General features: G+C 43.8%; 1 protein-coding gene across 3 annotated transcripts in view; it reads left to right on the top strand.

Moving 5' to 3' along the window:
- Positions 1-25411, top strand: part of CFAP61 (cilia and flagella associated protein 61) — a 242240-nt gene that overhangs the window by 36414 nt on the left and 180415 nt on the right. For all 3 annotated transcript variants that reach the window (XM_054724456.1, XM_008141292.3, XM_054724457.1), the window contains exons 7-8: positions 4933-5092; positions 23498-23592. In XM_054724456.1, coding sequence (XP_054580431.1) covers positions 4933-5092; positions 23498-23592 — 255 coding nt within the window. The remainder of the gene's footprint in view (positions 1-4932; positions 5093-23497; positions 23593-25411) is intronic.

Genomic DNA, 25411 nt, shown 5'->3' with positions numbered 1-25411 from the left:
CCATGCATGTAGAGTGTCTGAGAGTTATGCCTGTGCCGTGTGCAAAGCCCTTAATTAAAGGTTTTTAACTGTGAGGACATTCTTTGGCTTGATAGCCACTTTGGAGTCATCACTTTGCTGTAAGTTGCTTTTCATAACTTTGCCCTGGCTTACCTTGTCATCTGGTGTTTACTCCAAACTGAGATTTCTGGGAAGGGAAGTTAGAGGCCAAGGGCAGCTCCTAGAGACAGATGGCGGAGTGTCTGCTTTGGCATTATCCATGGCGTAGGCACCGCTGACCTGTGTGTAGACAGTGCCTGCCAACTCAGCCATGCCCTTGGCATAAGGAAGAGGGGATCAGAGCTGGCACTGTTCGCAGTGAGGGCTACCTAATTGTGGAGTATTGCCACCCAAAAGGGATGGATGACCATAAGGCCTTTCAGATGGAAGCATGTTCGATACAGTGCACATGTGTCTATAAATGGACCTGCGTGTCAGGACAAGACCACTGCACATAAGATTTTCTAGTAACCTGAGCCTTATGTACCATCGTGTAGATCACAACAACAACAAAACTTACAGGTTAGCTCTTCAGTATAAGAAAATTGAAGACACCTTTGTGGTAGAAAGTATCCCTGTCACCTGGAGGATAGATAGCAGCCAGCAATCAATGCCTTTTCATTGAACAGGTGAAAATAGTCCATTACATCCATTTATTGTTTTTGGAAAACATACACGCAAAAAGATGCATTTGAACCCTTCCACAAATTCATAATTCAGAGCAGTGTTTCTCAAATCAAAATAGTTATTTGAAAGAAACTCAAAGGAAATAGCAGACACGTCCACAGTATGTCCTTGCTCGGTAGCAGTCCATAATTGTGAACTTTTGTGAATTGTCACAACCCGGGATGAATGATGGGAATATAACAGGTTGTAGAATTGGAGAATGTTAAATCTTTGTTCCTAATGGCAAAACATGTTTTTCTCATTTTCATCAGAATGTGTGATCCATGCCATTTGAAATCAAATTCCAAACACAATGAGCCATTAGTGTAATAGCTCATTACTAACAGCAGTCTTATAAATAATACATTCTTATCATGCGCATGCAGCTCTCCATGAAGCCAGCAAAAGGTATTTCAGGCCATCGAAGTTTCTTTGTGCCAGTGTGGCTGTAGATTAGAAGGACATCTCCATGTGAACCAAGATGGATGCCAATTTTCCCTGCCGAGAGGGAGGCTGGCCGGCTCTTTCTGCACATATGGTAGATGGATTGGTTAATCAGCGTCTGCTGAGTCTTGGGCCTACAATTACAGAGAAGCCAGACAACTGCAGCTACTCAGCCTTTGTTCATGAGTGCAAACAAGACAAACAATCGCTTGTTATTTGGGGAAAAAATTAAAATGTTTATTTTGGACTTTTATTAAAGTGTCAATGGCTTTATAAAACAGCTGTGTAAATTCAGCCTTTTACAGCTAGCTAGTATCATTTTGGGGAGCTGGTAAAGAAAAGGATATGCATGGAAAAATTAATTTTTAAATCATCCCCTTATATTTATAGCATTAAAGAGAAAATAAAGGAAATCTCACATGTATTTTTCAAACATATGTTTGAAAACAAATGGTTTTAAACTAGAAGGCACATTTGAGAACATTAGTTTAATACCTAATTTTTCTGTGCCATTTAAAAGATTGAGCATTATTGTAGCTTAATTTTCTGCTTTATTGTGTGATTTTCAGTGATTTTCAACTTTTTCATCTCATGGCACACAAACTAATTATTAAAATTCTGTGGCACATTAAAAATATACTTTTTGTTAATCTGACCAAAAATATAGGTATAATTTTGAATGATTTACCAAAAATAATAATAATAGTAATTACCTACCCTTTTTGCTCCAAAGTGACTTTTGAAAAAATTGGGTGCCAATACTTGTATATAAGGTGTTCTGGTACCAAGAATTAACTAATCAGATGCAATCTTATGTGACATGACCAATAAGATGTGATTCTATTATATGACCTATATATTTATGGTTTGGGACAGAGCATTCACAACAGTCCACTTTTGCTGTGTTGGCTGTTGCAATTTTTTAGAAAGTGCTTTTATTTATTTTTGAGAGAGAGGAAGGGAGAGGGAGAGATAGAAACATTGATTGGCTGCTTCCTGCACAATCCCTACCCGGCATCAAGCCTGCAACCAGAGTATGTGTCCAGACCGGGAATCAAACCGGTGACTTTTTGGTGTACTGGTCAATACTCAACCAACTGAGCCACACCAATCAGGGTTGTTGTCCTTTTTTTTTTTTTTTTTCGTTTGTCAATCTAAAGGAAAAGAGGTCAGTGCCCCTGATTAAATAGCCAAGTATTACATGTTTTTAAAATTCTTGTGGCACACCAGTTGAAAATTGTGAGTTAAAATATTAATCATTTTCTCATAATGGGCATTTATGGGATGATGCTACATTTTGGGGACTAGGGAATGCCTATGATTATTGAGTTCTACTTTTTAAGTGGAATGGTTGTCCCCCAAAAGAGGCTAAACCCTTGAGGGATAAATGCTAGTTTCTATTAAGAACTGGCAGTCAAACCAGTCAACCAGAATTTGCTTCAAACCCATGTAATAATCAGCAGGAATTATTTATGTGAAATTTATTTTTTTCCACTTTTACTGATATAATTGACATATAACTTTGTATAATTTAAGTTGTACAACATAATGATTTGATATATGTACATATTACAAAATGATTACCACAATAAGATTAGTTAACCAAGGAACTATACATTTTCTCTCATTCTCTTTTAAAATTTTAAATGCTTATCTTATGGAGAAGAATGAAGTATAGAATTATTTAATAGATATAATAAAGAATTTCAGTAACAGTCATCTCTTAATGTGGAATATGATAGAATTAAATTTGTTAATTTATATTTTAGTACCAATCATAGGTGCAGATTAGCTAGTTACTCATTAAAAGATAACTTGTTTCCTCTAATCACAGCCCTCTGACACCAAATGTGTAGAGTTTTCTTTCTACACCAACTAGTTCTTCAGCTCTCAAAGCACCACTGGGTGTCCTGCAGCTCTGTTCTGACGTTACCTGGAGTCAGCACAGACCCACACATTTAGAGCTCAGATCCACAAGACTGCTCCCACTTCAGACGCCAGTCACAAGCCCCAGATTGCCACCTGTACTCCTGACTATCTGGCAATAAATCAGGGGTTCTCACAACCCCCTCCTTGGATTCACTAATTTAATAGTACAGCTCATAGAACTCAGGGAAATGTTTTAATTACTACTACAGTTCATTATAAAAGATACAACTCAGGCCCTGGCCAGTGTGGCTCGGTTGGTTGGGCGTTATCCCATTCACCAAAAGGTTGCCAGTTCAATTCCAGCCTGAGTTTCAGGCTCCCTCCCTGGTAGGGGGCATGCAGGAGACAACCAATCATTGATGTTTCTCTCTCTCTGCTCTCTCTCTCTCTCTCTCTCAAAACCAATAAAAATTAAAATAAAAAAGATACAGCTCAGGAACAGTCAAATGGAAAAGATACATAGAGCAAGGTGTGTGTGTGGCGGAGGGGGTGGGGTGAGTTTTCATGCCCTCTTTGAGCACATCACCTCCCAGCACCTCAATGAGTTCACTAAACCAAAAACTCCTTAATCCAGTTGTTTAGGGGTTTTTATGGTGGTGCCATGAATGGTTGATTATATTATTGGCTATTGGTGATTGAACTTAATATCTGGCCCCTCTCCCCTCCCTTGAGGTCAGGGGTGGGACTGAAAGTTCCAACCCTCAAATCACAGGTTTCGTTCCTCTGACAACTAGCCCCCATTTTCCAAGAGTGACCTTATTAGCATAAACTCAGGTATCCTTGAAAAGGGCTATTATGAAAAAACAAAAAATGCGCCTTTTAGGAAATTGCAAGTGTTTTAGGAGCTTGCTCTTGGATCAGGGATGAAGACCAAATATAAATTTCTTATTCTATCACACTATCACATTCTTAATCCTACCTGTGTCTTTCTCATCAAAGGCCTAAAATCATGGGGACCATTCTAAGAGGTTCAAACAGGTAGCTGTTATGATGCTGGAAGGTGATAGATGCATTTTTAGATTAGACCCATGAGTTTACTTTGCTCAGACCTTTCCACCAAACCTCTTTCCTCACATCTCCTTTCTATGAGACCTTCTAAGCAAATAAATGAATTCAAGAAAATCAAAGAGTTCCTACCTGGTAAGGAGTGAGTGACCATGAACTTTCTCTGAATCGGGAGTCAATCAGATGGACACGGGAACAGTGGCTGGTCTTTGAAAACTGTGCATGGTACCGAGGAGGAGAGTGGACAGAAGGCTAGGCTTGCAGTGGGATAATGCAAAGGATGTGGGCAGGCGGGGCACTGCCTGGGCCAAGAGGGCACATGTTAAGTTCCAAGTAGTTTTTCTTCAAGAACTCTCTGGCAGCTTCCCTATGTTAGGTATCCATTTCTAGGATTGTTGACCACGGTCACTTGTTGAACACTAGAGGCCCAGTGCACAAAATTAATGCAAGGGTAGGATCCCTAGCCGCTGCCGGCTGCCAGCCGGGACCTCCCTTCCTCCGGTGGCTGCCTGCTGCCACTGGCTAGGGCTTACCTTCCCACAGTTGGCTGCTGGCCCCATCCCCTGGTCGAACTCCCAGATGAACTCCTGGTTGAACGCCCGGTCGAGGGGATAATTTGCATATTAGGCTTTTATTATATAGGATTGTTTTGAGTGTGTTGTGTGTGCCATGCATTGTGCTGGACACTAGAGCTGCTGAAGGAAAGCACTGCTCCCTCTCTCAAATGCCTCAAAGTACTTGCCAAACTACGTTGGTCCAATCACCCACTATGCTATGGACTCATGAAAGTTTCATGCTGAGAATCCATTTGAGGTCTGATAGACTAACTAGATATTTTGGATGTTTCAGGTGGAAGGTGTAGCTGTTGGGTTCATGAGCGTGTGCTCACAAGTGAACATGCAGCTCCTACATGAGTGCTTTGACTTGGGGCCCTTCCACGGATTCTGTGTCCCACATCCTGATGATGTTCTGGAGCCACCACGAGACTTAATCTTTCAAGAAAGTCAAGGTACAGGGGCTATCACAGGAACATGTCAAGAATTAAATCCATGCCTATACACAACTGTGTTTTACTAAGTGATGGAACTAATTTTATATCTCCTCCTGAAATTCTCTTTAAGGTATAGGTTCTTCCCATGGTTAATCAAATCATTGCGCACATATCCATGAGCTCAGATAGTCTAAATTTTAAATTTTAGTTTAGTTAAACATAATGGCTTTGCAGTTTAAGGTTTCCTAAATTCAGAATGTCTGCCTTTAGATTGTTTATGGTGAAATAATTGGTAATATTTAATGATTTTACATATACATGCAAGCATAATTATAATGAGTGAATTTTTCAAATCAGTAACTCAAGGAGTTCTATATGCCTTTAAGTTTTAATCCTACTAGTTAGTGCTTCTGTGTTTATGTCGTTAGCAAATTATTATTTTTTCAATAGTACTGGCCTATTTAAGCAAATAGTCATTTTTAACTTGCTTAATTTATTCCTACCCATCTGAAATAACAAAATTGATTTTAAAACATTGTCTGTATCAGGATTTTCACCAAGTGAAATTAGGTAATCTCAAACTTTGGTATTTTAATTTAACGAGATCTTACTGCATTCCTGGGTATCTTTGCAGTTAAATGTTTCGGTTCTTAAATCAGACAGATGCAGGCAAGGTATGTTAATTCACTTCTCTACACCAGGGTTTCTTCTTTTGTAAAATAGGAATAATAGTGATACCTCCCACAGAGAGGAGTTGTGAAGTTTCACTGAGAACACCCATGTCAAGGGCTTTACTCTAGTGCTCAATCAATGTTGGTCATTGTTGTTAGCAATTGTTACTTCTTTGTGATTGGCCTTTCACCCACTTGAGTCTTCCCAAGTTAAAATCTGGGCATTTTGAATTGTTCCACTTTCTTGTTTCTGCAAGATTATATATCAAGATTGTCAAAAAAAAAAAAAAAAAAAGGAAAGAAAGAAAGAAAGAGAAACACACTGAGTGGTGGCAAAGCTCTTGTTAATCTAAACAATGGCACGTGCCGTCATTCCCTTGATGGAAAACCAAGTGCCTGGATGCACAGAGCTCATCTGAATGTCCAGCCACCGATGCAGAGGCGGTTTCCTTTTCGCACTGAAGACTGTACTCTTCCCAAAAGAGAGATTTGAGGTCATTGTTTTTTAATAGTGAAGGCTGACTGGCCCATGCTTCTTAGCAAAGAGACGTTGGAGTGCACTGAAGGAACTTTTCAGCATGAGGCAATCTTCAGTCATAAGTTATCATTGTCATTTTCAAATGTATAAATTCTTACCGAAAGTGGCATTAAATAGACATTATGGATCAATTTTCTCATGTATAAAATGGAGATAAAAAATAGTCTCTAACCCAAAGAATTGTTGGAAAGATTAAATGTTAGAATCTACATGATGTACTTAACTCAGTGCCAAGTACAGAGTAAGTCCTAAAAAAATTTTAAGTTGTCCCCCCCACCTCACCCCCCACCCCCCACTTTGGCTCAGTGGTTGAGTGTCAACCTATGAACCAGGAGGTCATGGCTCGATTCCTGATTGGGGCACATGCCCAGGTTGCAAGTTCAATCCTCAGTGTGGGACGTGCAGGAGGCAGCCAATCAATGATTCTCTCTCATCATTGATGTTTCTATCCCTCCCTCCCTCTCCCTTCCTCTCTGAAATCAATAAAACTGTGTGTGTATGTGTGTGTGTGTGTGTGTGTGTGTGTGTATATGTGTGTATATATATATATATACATATATATATATATATATATATGGTTGAAATGATATAGTCTTTTCCAGTGTGTTCCTGAGAAGCTTTGAGGCTACTGATGATCGTGCCAGATATATATAGAATGAATGGAAAGTTCCTATTTTGGAAACTTATGGGGAGAAAAACATTTAAAATTTAGACTTAAAAACACGCATAATCTAGTATATCCCTGTTTAGCAAAAGCCCACAGAGATATGGAAGCTGAAAGAAGTTCTATTTCTCTCTATGGCCTTTAATATTTTTACTTAAAATTAGTTGATCTCAAAAAAGGATGGTACATTAAGGAAATGAGGAAACTTGTGTTATCTTCTGTGCCTTGTTTATTTTTGAAAATCCAGTTTTATGTTCACTGACACAAAGATGATTATGAAATTTTCACTAGGGAGCACTATTGTAGCCTTCCAAATAACTCAGGGATGGATCCACAAATAATCAACAGCTCATTATGTCTAAGAAAAGAGTCATCACCACATTTGCTGCCATCTTCCTATCAACAACAAAGAATGAGGCTCCAGAGAAAATTCTATGATCTCCTGTTCATGTTTTTTCTGATGAAAGTCTCAAGTTAAAGGAAATATAATTTCTCTAAAATATGAACTAAAATTCTTGGTTCAGATGGGCATACATCATTGTGCCTTATACCTTGTATTTTGTTCAGTGCTTTTTTTCAAAGGATTTTCATATATATCTTCTCATTTTATTCCTTTAAATTGGTGGGAGAGCTAGGATAGGTGACATGGTTTCCTTTTTACACCTGCCTAAGCTCATGCAAGGTTTTAAAGCTCATCAGGGGCTAACCCAGCACCCAGCTCCCGCCCTCTCTGCTTGCCAAGGTAACTTATGTAAGATGGCTTTGACTGAAAACTCCAGTGGGTTTTACTACACTAGATACATGGTCCGTTTTTTTACTTCAACGACGTATTGGATTAGCACTTTTTAATGGGTTCTCAGTGGCATATCCCTAGGACTGTCACCAGACCAGCAAAACGGGGGACTGGCCCTGCCTGGCATGGTCCCGAACCTTTCACGTGTCAGGCAACCTCCAGGCTCTTGACTCATGCAGGAAAGGTTTCAAGATCGAGTCGGAGTAAGAACAAAAGCAAGTTTTATTCAGGTAGAGAAAGGGAGATGTCAGGGTGCGGGCGCTGCTCTGAAAGAAGCAAGAGTGCATGTCCAAGTGGATGCAGGCCAGCTGGAGTAAGTTGTGCACATGGTCAGTTCCTGGGATTTTACGTGATCCCGGTTTTTGAACTTTGTGGCACCAAATTCTTTCTCCACCTTCGGGTTGGGTGGGGGTCTTGTTCCTAATATGGTCTGTTCTTGTATTGGTCCTCCTTGGCCACCTCCTTCTACTCGCGGTGTCGATTTTCATTATAATGCTGATATAATGAGTTTGGGGGTCGGCCCCTTGTCAGTTTTTTTTTTTTTATCTCCACCTTGGAATGATCTGACAGTAGCAAGTTCCTGTTGTTGTTGCCTTCTGTGACCATGGCAGGGGTGTCAAATGTGGTAGTGAGGGCTCTGATGAAAGGGCTCACTGGCCTGTGAAGTCCCTTCCTACTTCCTCATCCCACTTGTCGGGATTTTTCCCTAACTTCTTTCTGTCCTGCCTCAAGACTATTGTGTGTGTGCTCTGAACAAATTCCACCTGTGGACTCTTCACCTCTGCGTCTGTGGGATTTGGAACTGGCCGGCCACTCTCCCCTGTGCCAGAGGCAGGCCAGGACTGCCAGGAATTAACACACTGAGCGCAGGCTCTCCTTCCCTGTCTCACAGCACTGCCCCCTTACTACTGTTTTCTCTGTCAGCTCCCAGGTAAATGGTTGAACTGGAATCCTTGACTCCACGTCTGCTTCTCAGGGAGCCCACGCCAAGACGCTGCTGTGAAAACATACACAAGTGATAGTAGTCAGGGCATAAATACCCATGCTTCCGGTGGGAGAACTGGGAGGCAGGAGTTTTATACTGTTTCCCGCAGTTCCTCCACAGAGTTAAGTTCCAGCTGTCCACAGTGGTGAGCTGTGCAATGACACATACTAGTACTTTACCTTCCCTTTCTCTCTCCCTCACCACCCTCCTGGTGCTTCCGGGAATCACCTCTCAAATAAACTGCTGCTTCTCAGATCCTGGACTTAGGGTCAGGTCTTTCCCACCAGCTGTGAAACTTGCAATTTTACACCAGCCTGAACCCTTCCAGGCAGAAGAACGTCCCAGCTCAACCTTCTTAAGCTAATACCGTGGCTCTCCTTTAGCTATTCACACACATTCTGATCAGCATGCTGTCCATCCTACCAGCCATATCCAAAGTTAAAGTTGCATTTAAAAAGTGTAACTGAGCTCATTCAATTTGCATTTTACTTGACTAATTTGTATATGTTTTCATCTTTAATCATCCATTTTGCATATATAACCTATCACAGACTTGAAAATTTTCATTTATAATTATTAAATCTTGGGACCAAACTGGGACCAATGGGAACAATGTCTAAGGATACAGATTTTGTCCCAGTGTAAGGAAAATCTGATAAAAGTGTATGTTTTTATTTAGTGGAGTGCCTAGTATAGAAATAGCAAGTTCTCTGAATATTGGAAGAATTCATAAAGAAACACAGATGCTAAGAGCCTCTGAATACTTAGTGAACACATATCAACATAGTCCATATGCCTGGCAGTTTATGAATATATTCCTTCAGTGACAATACAATGGCTCAAAATAGTATTTTTTTTCCCAGTTGGCCCCACCACTGGCCCTGCCCAGCCTTTGCAAAGCAAGCTGTGTCTTGTTCACTGTATCGCACAATGAAGACTTTGGAATCAGAATTGAGCTAGCAATTTTCTTGATAATGCATAAGGCAAAATAGGTCACAGCCTGTGTGTTTCCACAGCTGTATTGGCATTGCCACATTTTCTACTTTAAAAAAAAAAAAAAGAAACAAGGAAGCAACAAAACTTTTGTTTGTCATGTAGGTTAGTATGACCTGGGGAGCAGGGATCTGTTTTAAATGAGGCCTGCAAGGTTCAGATCTTTGAATCTTATCATACCACTGGGGCCTAGCATACAGGATCTCTGTGGAATGTAATGTGCCATTGGCAGGGAGAATTATAATTTTATATAACAGAATGGTGGGCTTTCAAAAGAATAACCAATACAGCCCTCACCAATATAACCAACTCACCCAGGAAAAGTGCTGGTTACTATACATTTAGAAGATCCTTCAAAATATAATTTTTATAACATCTCCACATAAAACATAGCCATGCTGCCTTTTAAATAAAAAAAATCACTTTGTGATGAAATGTTTCTTTATGTCTTAAATTTATTTTCATCGAACTTACATTTGCTTCTGACCTCAGATTCTCACCTCTGAAAGGGTAGGAAACATCTGGAATCACTCTCCATGTGCCCAACCTAAGAAACAATGGCTAAATCAAACCATGTATTGTGTCTCAATAAAATAAAAGATGGGTCTTTTAGTCCATCTTCCCAAGGTTCTGTTTTATATGCCTGGTTGCCTTCTAGTTTACTTTGTGGATTTCAAATATGGGTGAAACACTCGTCTACAGAGAATAGCAGTATTTCTGCCAAAATATTTGCATTATGTACCTCAGAATACCTATTTTAATATCCAGTGTGTTCTGTAGTTATTTCACTAGTGACCCACTAGGGACTCTGTATTACGTTTGTTCAGGCTGGCATAACAGAGTACCACAGACTGGGGAGCTTAAACAACAGACATTTATTTTCTCACAGTTCTGAAAGCTAGAAGTCTGAGATCAGTGCGTTGGCAGGGTTGGTTTCTTCCGAGGCCTCTCTCCGTGGCTTCTAGATGGCTGCTTTCTCCCTATGTCTTCGTGTGGTCTTCCCTCTGTTCCTGTCCATGTCCTAATCTCCTCTTGTTACAGGGATCCAGTCATATGGGATTAAAGGCCACCATATGACCTCATTTTACTTTCATTATCTCTTTAAAGGCCCTATCTCCAAATATAGACACATTCTGAGGTGCTGGGGGTAGGACCTAAACATGAATTTTGTGGGGACCTAATTTAGCCCATAACACCTAGGGTCCTGTGTCAATGGTTGTCTGGAGCCCTGTGGCCACGTCTACAAGGCTATGGCAGTAATGCAGGTGGTGGTGGTACCTGTGAGACGCCGAGACCTCAGTTCTTGTCTTCTTGAAGGAAAGATTTCAGTCAAGAGACAAAGTGCAGCAGAGCAAGCAAGAATGTATTGGCCGCAGCAAATGCACACAGGACTGAAACAAGGGAGGGCTCAACATAGAAGCAGCAGCAGGAGAGCCCAGGCTGGGAAGTCAGAGAAAAGGGGCCTTGGAGACAGGTTCAGGGGGTTGGCCCGGGAAGAGCTGACACTGCCCATTGCTCCACTGGTTGCAAGTCTCCCTTAGAGGAAAGGGTGGGGAGGGAATGGCCTGGGCTTGCCCCCTGGAGAGAGCTGGGTCCCTTGTGTTGAAGGTATTTATCTCTCTCTCTTGCAGATGGGAATCTTAAGGGAAGGGTCAGGGGAGGGTCTCAATAGAATATTCATCAGCTTTCCAGGTATGTCCTTTCAGGGTAGTGGTCTCCACTGATTGGTCAGCGCCAGGGCAGGGTGTCATTAGTCATTGCAGCTGGTCCTGAGGCAGCCATGGCATCATTTGTCTGGTTTTGCTGCTTTTCTGGGCCTGGAGCTGAAACACAACTAAGGCCTAGATGTTATCTTTAGGGAGGAGAGGTCAGGAGTTCCAAACCTCATGACCATGACAGGCTAGGGGAGGAAAGGTTACTCTGGGGGCGAGGTCCTTGTTTTCCCAATTTTGCCCCTTGCTAGGCACATGGGGCTTTCCACCCTGATGACCTTCTGTACCTGACCCATCGTCCTTGCTCTGCTCATGTCTGTCTAAATGACTGTTACATTGGTAACAGAGTCCACTCTACTTAATGCTCATACATGCTTGGTTATAATTCGAATTTTGTCTTTTTTTTTTTAACCACTAAATACCTTTTTAGTATAGAAAGGTGACAAAATTTCATTCTTCCAAAACTTTAGCTACTCTTGTCAACTTTGATATTCTAGAATTAACTAATGCTTTGCTAGAGATGTTGACAAAACAAGTAATACCAGATCTATGCCCAGACTAATGTGTTTCTCTCCAAGGTTGACAGTAAATGCTTCCAGGGCAAAAAATAAAGTAACAAACAAAGTAGAACTAGAGTCATGGGTATATGGTGTAGTCTAACAGATGTCAGAGGGGAGAGGAGAGGGCTGGACGGGATGAAAAAAGGTGAAGAGAATAGCTAAAGAATATATACGCATAGCACCTAGACACAGAAAATAATGTGGGGAGGGCCAGAGGAAGGGGAGGGTCTGGGTGGAGGGGGCAAAGAGGGGGAAAATGTGGGACATCTGTAATAATGTCAACAATAAAAAACTTCAAAATATTAAAACAGCAGCACCAAATGATTCTTAAGGCACCCACTTAAGAATTTGTTTTTTTGCACAGAGCAAGACGACTAGAAGGCGCATCCGACTCTCCTTATAAGCACTGGGAATGGCCTATGGCTAGGCTGTGCTCGTCACCTGACATTCATTTCACAATGGTAGAAATGCAAATTCATTTTTATATAGAGCCTTGAGGTCTTTGAAAGGAAAGTGGCTTTATTTATATTCGTTATGATCATTATGTGCTGGGATTATTTTCTCAGTAGGCAATGTCTCTTTTGCCCACATTTATGAAGCAGGGGAGAAGGCATTTAATGAATTTCAAGAGTGTATTTAACTGTAAAACACATCTCACTTAGTATATTCACATGTAAATAGCCCTTTTATTTGTTCTCTTTGGTGACCTCTCTTCTTCTGGTTGGAGATCACAGTTTGTTGTTGTTTTCCATTTCCAAATGGTAGGCTGAATGATGATAATGAAAGATTATGCAAAAAAAAAATCCATGTTTAAAATAATGTTGATATGCCACTTGTGTGGCTGGATAATTATAGTAATTTGGCTATTACCCTATATGGTGTCAGGAGTCAGTTACTAGAAAACATGGTGATAGAGGTGATTCAGGGGATTTTCATCCCAACAGGCTGCTTGATCCTGCTGACTTTTCTGTTGAAAATCAATTGCTTGCAAGTGAACACTCTGAATGTCCCCCTGATGAACTTGGCTGTCTGTGGGCTGCACCTATTGCATTGGGGTCACTGTGAGTTCTGTGTCTGTTTACACAGGGTTTGTGAGACTCTTAAAATATCACGGATCTACCTAATTTAATCTGAGCAAAGCAACTAAGGAAGCAATTACTAAAAATCATAGTCTTTGCACATGGCAGCAAACAAAGGAAAATGTATTAATTCTAAGCCCAACATGAAGCCAGTTATTTTGCTGCTGGATTGCAACCCTTTTCGACACTGCAGAGTCCTCTGGCTGATGGTGTCTGCACACTTTCAGGAGAGCATAGGTTAGCTCAGCGCAAAACCTGGAGCAGTCACCTTGGAAGCTGGCTCTGACTTCAGGTTCCTCTTTGGCGACATTCCATTTTCATTCAAGATTATTAATATATGTTCAGATTTTCTATTTTTCAGTGTGTATATATGTATATATAAATATATATGCACACACACACATGCATACATACTGTTAAAAAATGATTAAAGAAGACAATAAAGGTGATGTAAACAAGCTTTATTTAATACTTCATAAAGTGGGTAGACTCCTATTGGAGAATTGCAGAATGGGGCAGAAGGCTGGAAGCTTTTAGGGGATACAGAATAAGAACAAGGAAGAGAAAAATAGAAAATATCCAATTAGCTGGAGCCACAAAATCAACCTTGTTTGGGGTGAGAAAGAACAAGAAAATAAGCATAAAGCCCAGATTCGATTTGCTGTTTGGGGATTAGCTGACTGGATAGACTGCATTTCTTGGTCAAGAGGAGCATTTACAGGGACACAAAGGTTAGATCTGTTTCCATTTGCTGATGTGGCACTCCAAGGGGAGCAGCTCTCTCTTGGGCCTAGACAGTTATTGAAAAAATATATATGTGTGTACACACACACACACACACACACACACACACACACACACACACACATTTTTTTCACAAAATTAACTACCCAAAAATACATTATTTATAATAAGTTTGGGAAAATATTCAGCTTCCCTAAAACTGAACTGCACATTAAAACCCAAGATCTTTTGCTCCCCTTTTCTGCCTACTAAGTTATAAATAGGTGTTGTAATTAAGATAGTCCATTCTGGGCCAGAAGCTTCCTAACTCAGAGTTTCTGACAGCTATGAAGGTTGACTAATCCAACACTCTGGAATACAATTTAGAAATGATTATCAGAACCCATTAGAGGTTCATATTCTTTTACCTCAACTGTGGCAAATCTGAGAAAATAGTATTAAACCTGTAAAAATATACATATTCAAGACTATTCATTAAGCTTAATCATAATGCTATAAATGAACAAGCAAAAATATCCAAATAAATAAACAAACTAAAAACCCCCACATTTCTCATAAGAGAGGCATTGCTGAATTTGTGAGTGTCCACTGGACAGATGTGCAGTAGCCTTTAAGAAGGTTACCAATAGTGAGGGGACATGGTTACAATAAATCTTATGTGGAAAAAGTCCATGCAAAATGAACTGAAGTACAAGTAAAACTACCTAAGAAACTTGTGCTATGAAGAACATTAGGGGGTAATCGTTTAAAATGACAAAATTGGCTGTCACAGGAAGGACATCAAGGCAATGCTTTTTAAAAATTTATTTTCTCTTTTTTAAAATGTGAAAACAATCTTAAATTCATAGAAAAGTTGCAGGTACCTTTTTTTTCCCCCTAAACCATTTGAAAATTAGTTGCCACCATTTATGCCGAGTCACCAATGAATACTTTAGTGTTTCCCACAGAGGGACATTGTCCTTTACAACCTTCAAACATCTGTCGAAATCAAAGAATTCACTTGAGTATGTTACTAGCGTCCAACTCGTAATCCACAGACCTCGTTCAGGTTTCCCCATTTGTGCCAATAATGTCCTTCATAGCAGAATGACCTGGTCCAGAATGACAAACTGCATTCTAGAGGCCCAGTGCACAAAATTTGTGCACTGGTAGGATCCCTAGTGGCTGCCGGCTGCCAGCCTGGGCCTCCCTCTCCCGGCTACTGGCTGCCAGCCGGGGCCTTCCTTCGTTCCGGGCCTCCCCACAACAGCACAGGTCATAGTAAGTGGTCAAACTCCTGAGGGGACACTTTGCATATTAGGCTTTTATATATATAGGTGAATCAATCAAACCAGTGATGAAGTCAATAAAGATAAAATGTTTGACAACGTTAACAAGTGTAACTGATTCATATAGAGCCCTGCAATAGGATATATACTCTTTTCATGGATTCAAGGAAGGAACATTTACAAAATTGACCACATGCTTAACAAACTTTAAAGGATTAAAATCATACAGAGTAGGTTATCTGACTTCAATGCAATTACTAAAACCTAGTAATAAAAAAATTACTGAAAGATTCCAAATAGATAAAGAAAATGTGGTTATGGATATATTGATTTTTACTCGTAGTCTATCCTTTTTTCATTATATATTTTGCGTCTTTGTTATTAGGTGCATAATTTTTAAATCATTATAAATCTTCTTTGAACTTTTAAAAATCAATTATGAAGTATTCTTTATCTCTAGTGATCTTTTGTGCTTTAAAGTCTACTTTTTCTGATTTTATCATGGCTACACTTGCTTTTTTTGATTCATGTTTGTATGTCATATCTTTTTTTTATTCTTTTATTTTCATCCTTCCTTACATTTTAGATGTGTCTCTTGTAAACAGCATAGAGTGGGTTGTTATTTTCAATTTAGTATGACAACTATTATCTTTTAATTAGAGTATTTGGTCTGTTTACTTTTCATATTCTTATAGCTACCATCTTACTTTATATGTATTCCTTATGTTTCTATGTTTCATTTATGGTGTTATTTATTTATGTATTTTTAAAAAATATCACTAGAGTCTGTTTAATTTGTATTTTCAAAGAACTAGCTTCAGGATTTAATCAGTTCTATTATATTTTATGACTACATCATCAATAATTCATTGCCACAACAGTGCTGCTAATAAACAAATACAAACCACAGTTACATACCATAATAAACATGTTTTTCTCATACAGGTGGCCTTAGTTAGGAAGCGCTGCTGATCTTGACAGTATCTTCTCACATGTCTTTGGGCTGGCTGTGTATTGGCTAATCTAGGATGGCCTTGGCTCCGCTTCATGTGCTTTACCCTTTAGCAGACTAGATTGGGCATGTTCTCAGGGTGGCATCAGAGGTGTAAGAGGCTGAATGGAAACACAAAAAGCCTCTTGAGGTTTAGGCTTTGAAGTAACTCATGTCACCAATCTAAAGCGGGTCACATGGCTGAGCCCAGAATCAGAGTGAGAGGATACTACATGGAAAAGGGCCTGAATATGGGAGGGTGAAAAATCAACATCAGTTGCCTCCCGCATACAACCCAACCGGGAATTGAACCTGTAACCTGTGTATGTGCCCTAACTGGGAATCGAACCAGCAACATATCAGTGCATGGGATAATGCCCAACCAACTGAGCCACACCAGCCAGGGCTGCCTTTTGCATTTAAGGAAGAAATTTTCCACCCCCAAGGTTATAGAGATACTAGAGGCCTGGTGCACAAAATTTGTGCAGGGGGGTGGGGGGCAGGGTCCCTCAGCCCATTCTGCACCCTCTTCAATCTGGAACCCCTTGAGGAATGTTCAACTGCCAATTTACAGGGATCGGGCCATGGGGGTGTGGCCAGCCTGAGGGCTGTTTGCAGGCTGGCCACACCCCCTTCAGGGTGGGGGTCCCCACTGGGGTGCCTGGCCAGCCTGGGTGAGGGCTGATGGCTGTTTGCAGACTGAACAAGCTCCCCAGCAGGGACCCTCACCCCATGGGGGTGTGGCCAGCCTGGGTAAGGGGCTTTTTTTCTTTTTCAGTTCCTCCTTGAGCCGAGGCCAGGGCTGGCTGGAAGCAGGTATCTGGGATTTATTTATCTTCTATAATTGAAACTTTGTAGCCTTGAGTGGAGGCCAGGGCTGGCCAGGGCGGGCAGGAAACTTGGCTTCCTCCATCGCCGGGGGCAACCCAAGCCTCCTGCTTGCTCCAGCTCCATGGCAGCCACCATCTTAGTTGGGTTAATTTGCATACTCGCTCCTGATTGGCTGGTGGGTGTAGTGGAGTGATGGTTAATTTGCATGTTTCACTTTTATTAGTGTATATTCTCATATTTTTTCTTGTGATTTCAAACTATTTAAAAAATATTTAGGCTGTTAATTTATCTGCAAAATTTTTTTGTATTGTATGAAATAGGGGCTCAAATTAAGTTTTTCTCATATGTTTAGCACTGTTGATTGTGTAGTTTATTATTTTCCCACCAATCCAAGATGCCACCTTTAACATACAGTGAGTGGCCAGATTATTATGATCTCTGAACGTATAATAATCTGGTCACTCAGTGTGTGTGTGTGTGTTTTGTGTGTGTGTGTGTGTGTGTGTGTGTGTGTGTATAATTAGAGGCCCGGTGCATGAATTTGTGAATGGGTGAGGTCCAGCCAGCCTGGGCAGGGGGAGGGGACATGGACAGTTGGCCGGCCTGCCTGCTGGTCGAACTCCTGGTCGAGGGGACAATTTGCATATTAGCCTTTTATTATATAGGATATACACTGAGTGGCCAGATTATTATGTGTTCAGAGATCATAATAATCTGGCCACTCAATGTATATCAACATTTTGTAATTGTCTGGCTCTTTTCTGGATTTCATTTTGTTCTATTTCTGTGCCAGTAAAAATTTTAATAATATCCTATCTAATAAAAGAGTAATATGCAAATTTACCGTACCTCTGCTATACCCACAAGCCACTCCCACCAGCCAATCAGAAGCGAGTACGCAAATTAACCCAACCAAGATGGCTGTGACCACGGAGAGAGCAGGAGGCTTGGGTTTCCCTGGCAATGGAGGAAGCCAAGCTTTACGCCTGCCCTGGCCTGCCTTGGCCTTCGCTTAAGGCTACAAAGTTTCAATTATAGAAGATAAATAAATCCCAACAAAAATGGCGGCAGCCATGGAGCTGGAGAGAGCAGGAGGCTTGAGTTGCCCCCGGCGATGGAGGAAGCCAAGTTTCCGCAGCCCTGGCCTACCTTGGCCTCTGCTTAAGGATACAAAGTTTCAGTTATAGAAGATAAATAAATCCCAACAAAAATGGCTGTGGCCACGGAGCGAGCAGGAGGCTTGGCTCCGCTCAAGGCTACAAAGTTTCAATTATAGAAGATAAATAAATCCCAGATACCAGGGCCTCCGCTTGGGTCACCAGGGGGCGTTGCCGGCCTGAAAACCACCACAGGCCCCTTGCTCAGGCCACCCCACACCCCAAGGGAACCTCCACCCTGATCTGGGACACCCTTCAGGGCAAACCAGCCAGCCCCCACCCATGCACCAGGCCTCTATCCTATCTAATAAAAGAATAATATGCAAATCGACTGTCACTCCAACATACAAGATGGCTGTCCCCATGTAGTCAAAGATGACTGACCCCATGTGGACACATGATGGTCGCCACAAGATGGCCAGCAGGGGAGGGCAGTTGGGAGGGACCAGGTCTGCAAGGGAGGGCAGTTGTGGGAGATCAGGCCAGCAGGGGAGGACAGTTGGGGGCAGTCAAGCCTGCAGGGTAGGGCAGTTAGGGGTGACCAGGCTGGCAGAGGAGGGAAGTTGGGGGCAACCGGGCCTTCAGGGGAGGGCAGTTAAGGGTGATGAGGCCTGCAGGGGAGGGTAGTTAGAGGCAAACAGGCTGGCAGGGGAGCAGTTAGGCATCAATCAGGCTGGCAGGGTAGTGGTTAGGTGGTGATCAGGATGGCAGGCAGAAGTGGTTAGGGGCAATTAGGAAGGCAGGCAGGCGAGCAGTTGGGAGCCAGCAGTCCTGGATTGTGAGAGAGATGTCCAACTGCCTGTTTGTGGGATCGGGCCTAACCAGGCAGTCGGACATCCCTCGAGGGGTCCCAGATTGGAGAGGGTGCAGCCTGGGCTGAGAGACACCCCCACCCCATGCACGAATTTCGTGCACTGGGCCTCTAGTGGCTTTATAATGCCTTAATATTCATTAAGACATTTGGCCCACTCTTTGTTCTTATTTCTTAAAATTTTGTTTACTACCTGTTCTTCCATATTTATGTTTTTATAATTAGTTTATTTTATCGCACTAATAAATCTTTTATTGATATTTAAAATAAATGTAAAAAAATCACCAGATTGTATACTTATATTTTTTCCTAATGCCTTTTAAAATGTATTATTTGGCTTTCCTTATGTATTAGTCCTATTAGTAAAGAGCAGAACAGAGCCAGGTTTTGTGGGACCTAAAGTATGTACAATTTGGGAGCCCTCTTAAAGAAAAAGAATGAAAAATTATGAATGCAGGAGTAGCTGTGACTTGGGAGGGGCCAATCTAGGGAGGGGCCTGAACCTCCAGCCCCATTAGCTTTGTTGTAAACCCACTTCAGATGAGCAGTCTCACTTAGAAAGTCCCAGCAAATTGTGCCTTCACTCTCACTAGGATAAAGCACTAGTGCATGACTTCTAAGCTACATAGGTGATTTAAGCAATAAAATAACAATTAAATTTGCAGCCCAAGTGTGTTTTGGTTGTGTGTCACATTTGGGGATCTCAGGGCACACTGTGAAAATTAAGTAATTCAACCTCACAAAGCCCCAGAGACACAGGAAAGAGAGATATAGCATCACCTCACCCCATTCTGAAATGCAGCCACCTCTGGGGACGAGCATGGTAGCTGCTTAATAATAACCTGTAACACCCCAGGATGGTTCAGCCAAGACAATTAGTTGTTGTAGTTGGTAATTGTCTCGTGAAGCAGTGCAGTCACTGGGATTATTAGTTCACTGCAAATCTAATCCATTCTTCACGATTTCTGACTTCTTAGTAATTTTGTCCTAATTATAAAATAAATTATGCACAGTGAAAGTCTGGTTTTCTTTTAGTTGTGTTTTTATGTAGTTCTTCAAATTTAAAACGTAAAATAGGAAAAGATCTAAAAAATAAAAAATAAAGTGCAGCTTAAGAATAGAGAGCTATCTATCTATATTTTTTTAATTCAAAAAGTTTGTACCCTGGCCAGTGTTGCTTGGTGGTTAAAGCGTTGGCCCAGGAACTGAAGGGTCATGGGTTCGATTCCTGGTCAAGGGCACATACCTGGGTTGCAGGTTTGGTAACCAGCCCCAGTCAGGGTGCATGTAGGAGGCAACCAACTGATATGTCTCATATTGATCTTTCTCTTTCTCCCTCTCCCCTTCCTTTTCTTCCACTTTCTCTAAAAAAAAAAAAAAAAAAAAAAAAATCAATGGAAAAAAATGTCCTTGAATGAGGATTAACAACAAAAAATTTGCTGCTGAGCAAAAGGAATCAATGATAAGAGTCAGAATAGCAGCTACCTTTAAGAGGTGTATTAGCTGGACAGGAGGATTGTGGGTGGGGCAGTTTCTGGCCATGGAAATGCTTTAGATTTCATTTGGGTAGTTGTTATATGGAAGTATACACATGGTAATTCACACGCTTTACCATATGCATGTTATGCTGCTCTTGTTGCCATGAGAATGCTATAAACTCCATGTAGACTGTCTGGGAAGTTTTGCGGGAAGCAGGACGTATGCAGGAACTGGAATCATAATACATTTTATTCTCTCCAAAGTATCTCTGTCAGAAGGGGGATTCTAAGACTTTCACTTCTCTCTCATTTTTTTCTCCAAAGGAGCTACTTGTTATGTGGGATGCAGTTCTCTCTCACTGCACCTGCAGCATGATGCATTTCTTTGTATGCGCCCTTTACACCCCCTGGGCATGGAATTTTCCTCTTAGAATTTGATTCTATTTTATTCACCTACATCTTTGCCAGAAGCAGGTATAGGGTATGAGTGATTGGGGACTTGGGGTTGAGAGGCATCTGCAAGGGCAGTTGCCCTGGCTGGCGCTAGAAGGAAACAGTGGGAGAGGAGGAAGCTGAGAGGATCTGGGCTGCCTCTGGCTGCGCAGTGTCTGATGTGGCCATTGGAAAGGTTAGAAACAAGAAGACGAGCAGCAGGTCCATGCTGGCAGCAGTGTCTCTGGGGCCTTCAGCAGGACCAGTCCCTTCTGCATCTGTGGCAGCATTCCAGGCAGGGCCAGCCCCTGCACAGTATCCTAGGGCTGCTCTGAGCCAAGGCCCACAGGGTGAGAGCAGATGTCATGGCTGAGAATTCCCAGCAGAGTAGGCACCGGGTGAGCCAGAGAGGAGGCATGCGAGTGGGAGACCGGAAAGAGGGGGAGAGAAAAAAGGGGCGTGGAGGGAGAGAGAGAGTTAAAGAAAGGGCGAGAGGGAGGGGAAAGGAGGGAGGGAAGAAAGAGAGACCAACAGGAAGAAAGGCAGGAAGAAAGACACAGGAAGGTAGGAAGAAAGAAAAGGAAGGAAGGAAGGAAGGAAGGAAGGAGTAAGGAAAAAAAGGAGGAGAAAGAGAAGAAGAGGGCTTTTTTGAGAAGATGGAAAAATGTTTTCTACTATAATTTTAGTGATGTTAAATACATGAAATTGCCCTGATTATTGACTTTTCAGAGCCTATTACAGCAATAATGCTGAGTTCCAGTTCTTCTTGCTTAGAAAGTAGAAACGTGAAGAGTGCCTGTCAGACTGCATGCTCGCAGTATTGTCAGAAGACAAGCAGCCCTGGTGCTAATCTTTGGCGTTCAGATACAGCTAATTGTGGTCTTTTCCGCAGTCTTTAAATATATATATATCTACACTAATAAAAGAGAAATATGCAAATTGAACATACCGCTGTGACACCCACCAGCCAATCAGGAGTGAGTATGCAAATTAACCAACAAAGATGGATGATTAATTTGCATATGCAGGCATGGAGCGGCTGGGGGCAGGGTGGCCACTTGTGCGTGCGTCGGCGCCAAGCAGCCTGTGTCCTGGGGACAGGCATCCTTGGTACCCAGGCCACTCTGAGCCTGTAGGCCGGCACGTAGGCCTGGAGCAGCCGGAGTCCTGCTGCTCCGCAGGCATGGAGCATCCGGGGGTGGGATGGGACCATCCGCTGTGTAGCCATGGCAACGCACCAGATGTTCCTGCCCTGCGGCCACTTACACTCACTGGCGCTAAGTGGCCTGCATCCCTGGGACAGGTGTCCTCAGGAGCCAGGCCACTCTGAGCCTGTAGGCCTGTATGTAGGCTCAGAGCAGCTGGGGTCCCGGAATGACCCCCAGGCCACTGTGGGCCTACGTGCACAGGCGCGGAGCAGCTGGGGGTGGGGCGGGAACATCCCTGGGACCCAGGTGCACAAGCAGCCAGGGGCGGGGCGGGAACGTTCCTTACAGCGAGTGAGCAGACAGCAGACTGTGGGGGACTGCTTGCCCCTAGCTGCTGCGGTGAGGAGCAAGTAGTCCCCATCAGTGAGTGAGCAGAGAGCAGGGCCCTGCTTGTCCTTGATCGTGGCAGCGAGGAGCAAGCAGTCCCCTGCAGTGAGCGAGCAGACAGCAGGGCTCTGCTTGTCCCTGGTCATGGCAGCGAGGGGCAAGCAGTCCCCGCAGGGCCCCCACAGAGAGCAGACACCAGGGCCCTGCTTGCCCCTGTGGCGGCGAGCCAGAGAGCAGACAGCAGGGTCCTGCTTGTCCCTGGTCATGGCAGCGAGGGGCAAGCAGTCCCCGCAGGGCCCCCACAGAGAGCAGACAGCAGGGTCCTGCTTGCCCCTGGACCCAGTGGCTAAGGGCAAGCAGGCCCCCACAGAGAGCAGACACCAGGGCCTGTGGTGGCATCAAGCAGGCTGGTCTGCAGAGAGCAGAGAACCATGGGGAGCAGGCCTAAGCCATCAGTAGGACATCCCCTGAGGGCTCCCAGATTGGAGATTGTGTAGGTCGGGCTGAGGGACACCCCAACTCCTGTGCATGAATTTCATGCACCGGGCCCCTAGTATATAGATAGATAGATAGATAGATAGATAGATAGATAGATAGATAGATAATGATTTCAGAGAGGAAGGGAGAGGGAGAGAGTGATAGAAACATCAATGATGAGATAGAATCATGGATCGGCTGCTTCCTGCATGCCCCCCACTGGGGATCAAGCCCACAACCCAGGCATGTGCCCTGACCAGGAATCGAACCATGACTTCCTGGTTCATAGGTCGATGCTCAACCACTGAGCTAAGCCATCTGGGCCATGGTCTATCTTAAAATCATTTCAAAGCCTGCCATCCAGGAAGTTGATAGTCAGTGTTATGAACTTCAAAGTGCGGGGAGAGGGGGGCTTTTCTGGAAGGATCACATAGCTCAGTAACTGGCAGAAGCTGAAGGCCTCCTGGTGCCAGACCAGGCCCATCACTGGCATCCTTGGGGGCACAGAGAGGTGAGAATTGGGGTCGGCTGTGAAGATCCTGTTCTTCCACCTCATGGTGCTGTCCTCTGCAACACAGTTCTCCAGACACGCCGCAGTTTAGAAACACTACTATGCTGTCTCCGATTTCCTGTGGCTCTGCAGATATTTATCATCTGTTTTCTGTTCCTATACTCCCTCCCCTCTCTTTTTCTCTCTCTCTCAGATACTTATCGCAGGCATAGCAGCCAGGATTCCCAGCTAACACTCATGTCACAGGAACCTGACACTCCAGACAGCAGGGAAAGGGACAGTTTCCAGGTAAGAGATCATTCACGCATGCCTGGGGGGCGGGGTGGTCCTAAGGGCTGCTGGTGGTGGTCATGGGTGCTCCTGGTGCTCGGGTTATTGTGGGAAATTCTCAGGTCTGATGCGGAAAAGGCCCCACCATCACTAAGAGCACTGAAGTTGGGGCACGGGGGGCAGTGATAGTGAGTGAGCCCAGAGGAAGCAGGCGGCGTGTTTGTGGAAGACACGGAGCCTCACTGCTTTCTCCAGGAATACGGCTCTACCTGCCCTCGCACCCATTCCCTGAGCTCAGGAGGCTGAGGTGGGGGCAGCTGTTCATTGAAAGCCGCTTAAACAATCCAGACTGTCTGAGGAGACTTGCACGCTGTCCACATATGCAAATGAAGCAGCGTTTTTCTTCCTGCAAATGACAGAAGCATCCACCACGGCTCCCTGGAAAGCTGTTGGCTCCATTGTCCTGGCCTGGCCCCAGCAGGAGCCCGCCCGGCCGCCTTCTGCTGCCTGGGTGCCGCTGACAGAGCTCGCCTGTGCTGCTCCTGCCGCCCTTACCTGAAGAAGGAGAGCCGGAAACAGAGGAGGCCAGTCAGCCAGGCTCGCTTCATGGCCAACACTGTCGGCCTGGTCCCTCACCAGCGCTGTGTGGCCTGCATCTCAAGGCGTGTGTCACGACACAGCTCCTTCAGCTCTGGTCCTGCCGACTCCTTCGTCCCACGAGGCCCAGAACCCACCCTGAGCCCAGGATCAGGGGCAGGTGTAGTGCCCAACTCTTCTACTTCTCCTTTCCAACCTTGGACAAAGCAACATGCCCTTGCCCATCAACTCATGCAAAGAAAATCTTGGGAGAAGAGGGAGGACGTTTGTCTTAGCACTAGGCCACCTGGCTTCTCCTCCCGATTTTCATATTGTCTCTATGGAAAATGCGTTCCTCTCCCACAGACCGCAAAAGGGCCCAGTCTGTGGCTGGCTGGGCGTTGCGTTTCCAGTGCGGATTTAGTCTCTGCACAGAAGTTGGGCGCTCAAATGGCTCAGGCACTTGCCTAGGTGCTAAAAGCGGCCAAAGCAGCCTCGGCCTCCAAGAGGTGGTGACGGGTTGGGGGAGCGGACAGCGCCCTCACTCAGTTTGTGGGAAAGAAGGTGGGAAATCTCCCAGAAGAAGGGACTGAGGGATACCCGAATCTTTTAAAGAAGGTCCTATGTCATGGATTAGATCGAGGGACATGAAGCTGATGAATGGAATTTAAAAACAAGCAAAACAAAACTCTGTGCAAGGAAATTCTATTCTGGCAACAATTGAGTAACAGAAACTGGATTTACTGTCCTGCCTGAAACAACTAAAAACTGGCCAAAATACATGAAATAACAGTTTTTAAGACACTGCTCCTCAGGTAACGATGGAGAGTGACCTCTGAGTGATGGGCAAGGAGCCGGGCGAGTCCTCTGATCGCCGGGGTGCTGCCTGGGGAGAGTTCCAGGCCACAGCGCAGGGCGGCAGGAACCCGGGGAGCCCGGGGATTTCCTGGACTGTGGAGACAGATCTGTAAGTCCCTGGAGACTAGAGCCACTCAGGTTTGCAGGACAGAGTGCCTGAGGGCAGAGAGCTTCACAGAGAGGTTCTACACCAGCAGAGGGTCACCAGCTCATGCATGTGAGGAAACTACTGAAGGCCAGGGTGAGCGAACCTCCCAGAAGGATCAGAGTTCACAGTGCCCAGTGCTCGCACTGGCTGGGCAGAGTGCCTGACCCCATCAGCCAGGCGGGAGAACCTCACGACACAAGGCACTGGGAGAGTGCACAGCAGGGTCCTGCATCAGTAGGAACAGTTACCTCGAGA

Source organism: Eptesicus fuscus, chromosome 12, assembly GCF_027574615.1.
Source record: "Eptesicus fuscus isolate TK198812 chromosome 12, DD_ASM_mEF_20220401, whole genome shotgun sequence".
Taxonomy (NCBI): Eukaryota; Metazoa; Chordata; class Mammalia; order Chiroptera; family Vespertilionidae; genus Eptesicus; species Eptesicus fuscus.
Note: the sequence above shows the minus strand (reverse complement) of the source record. Positions and strands in the feature narration are given on the sequence as shown.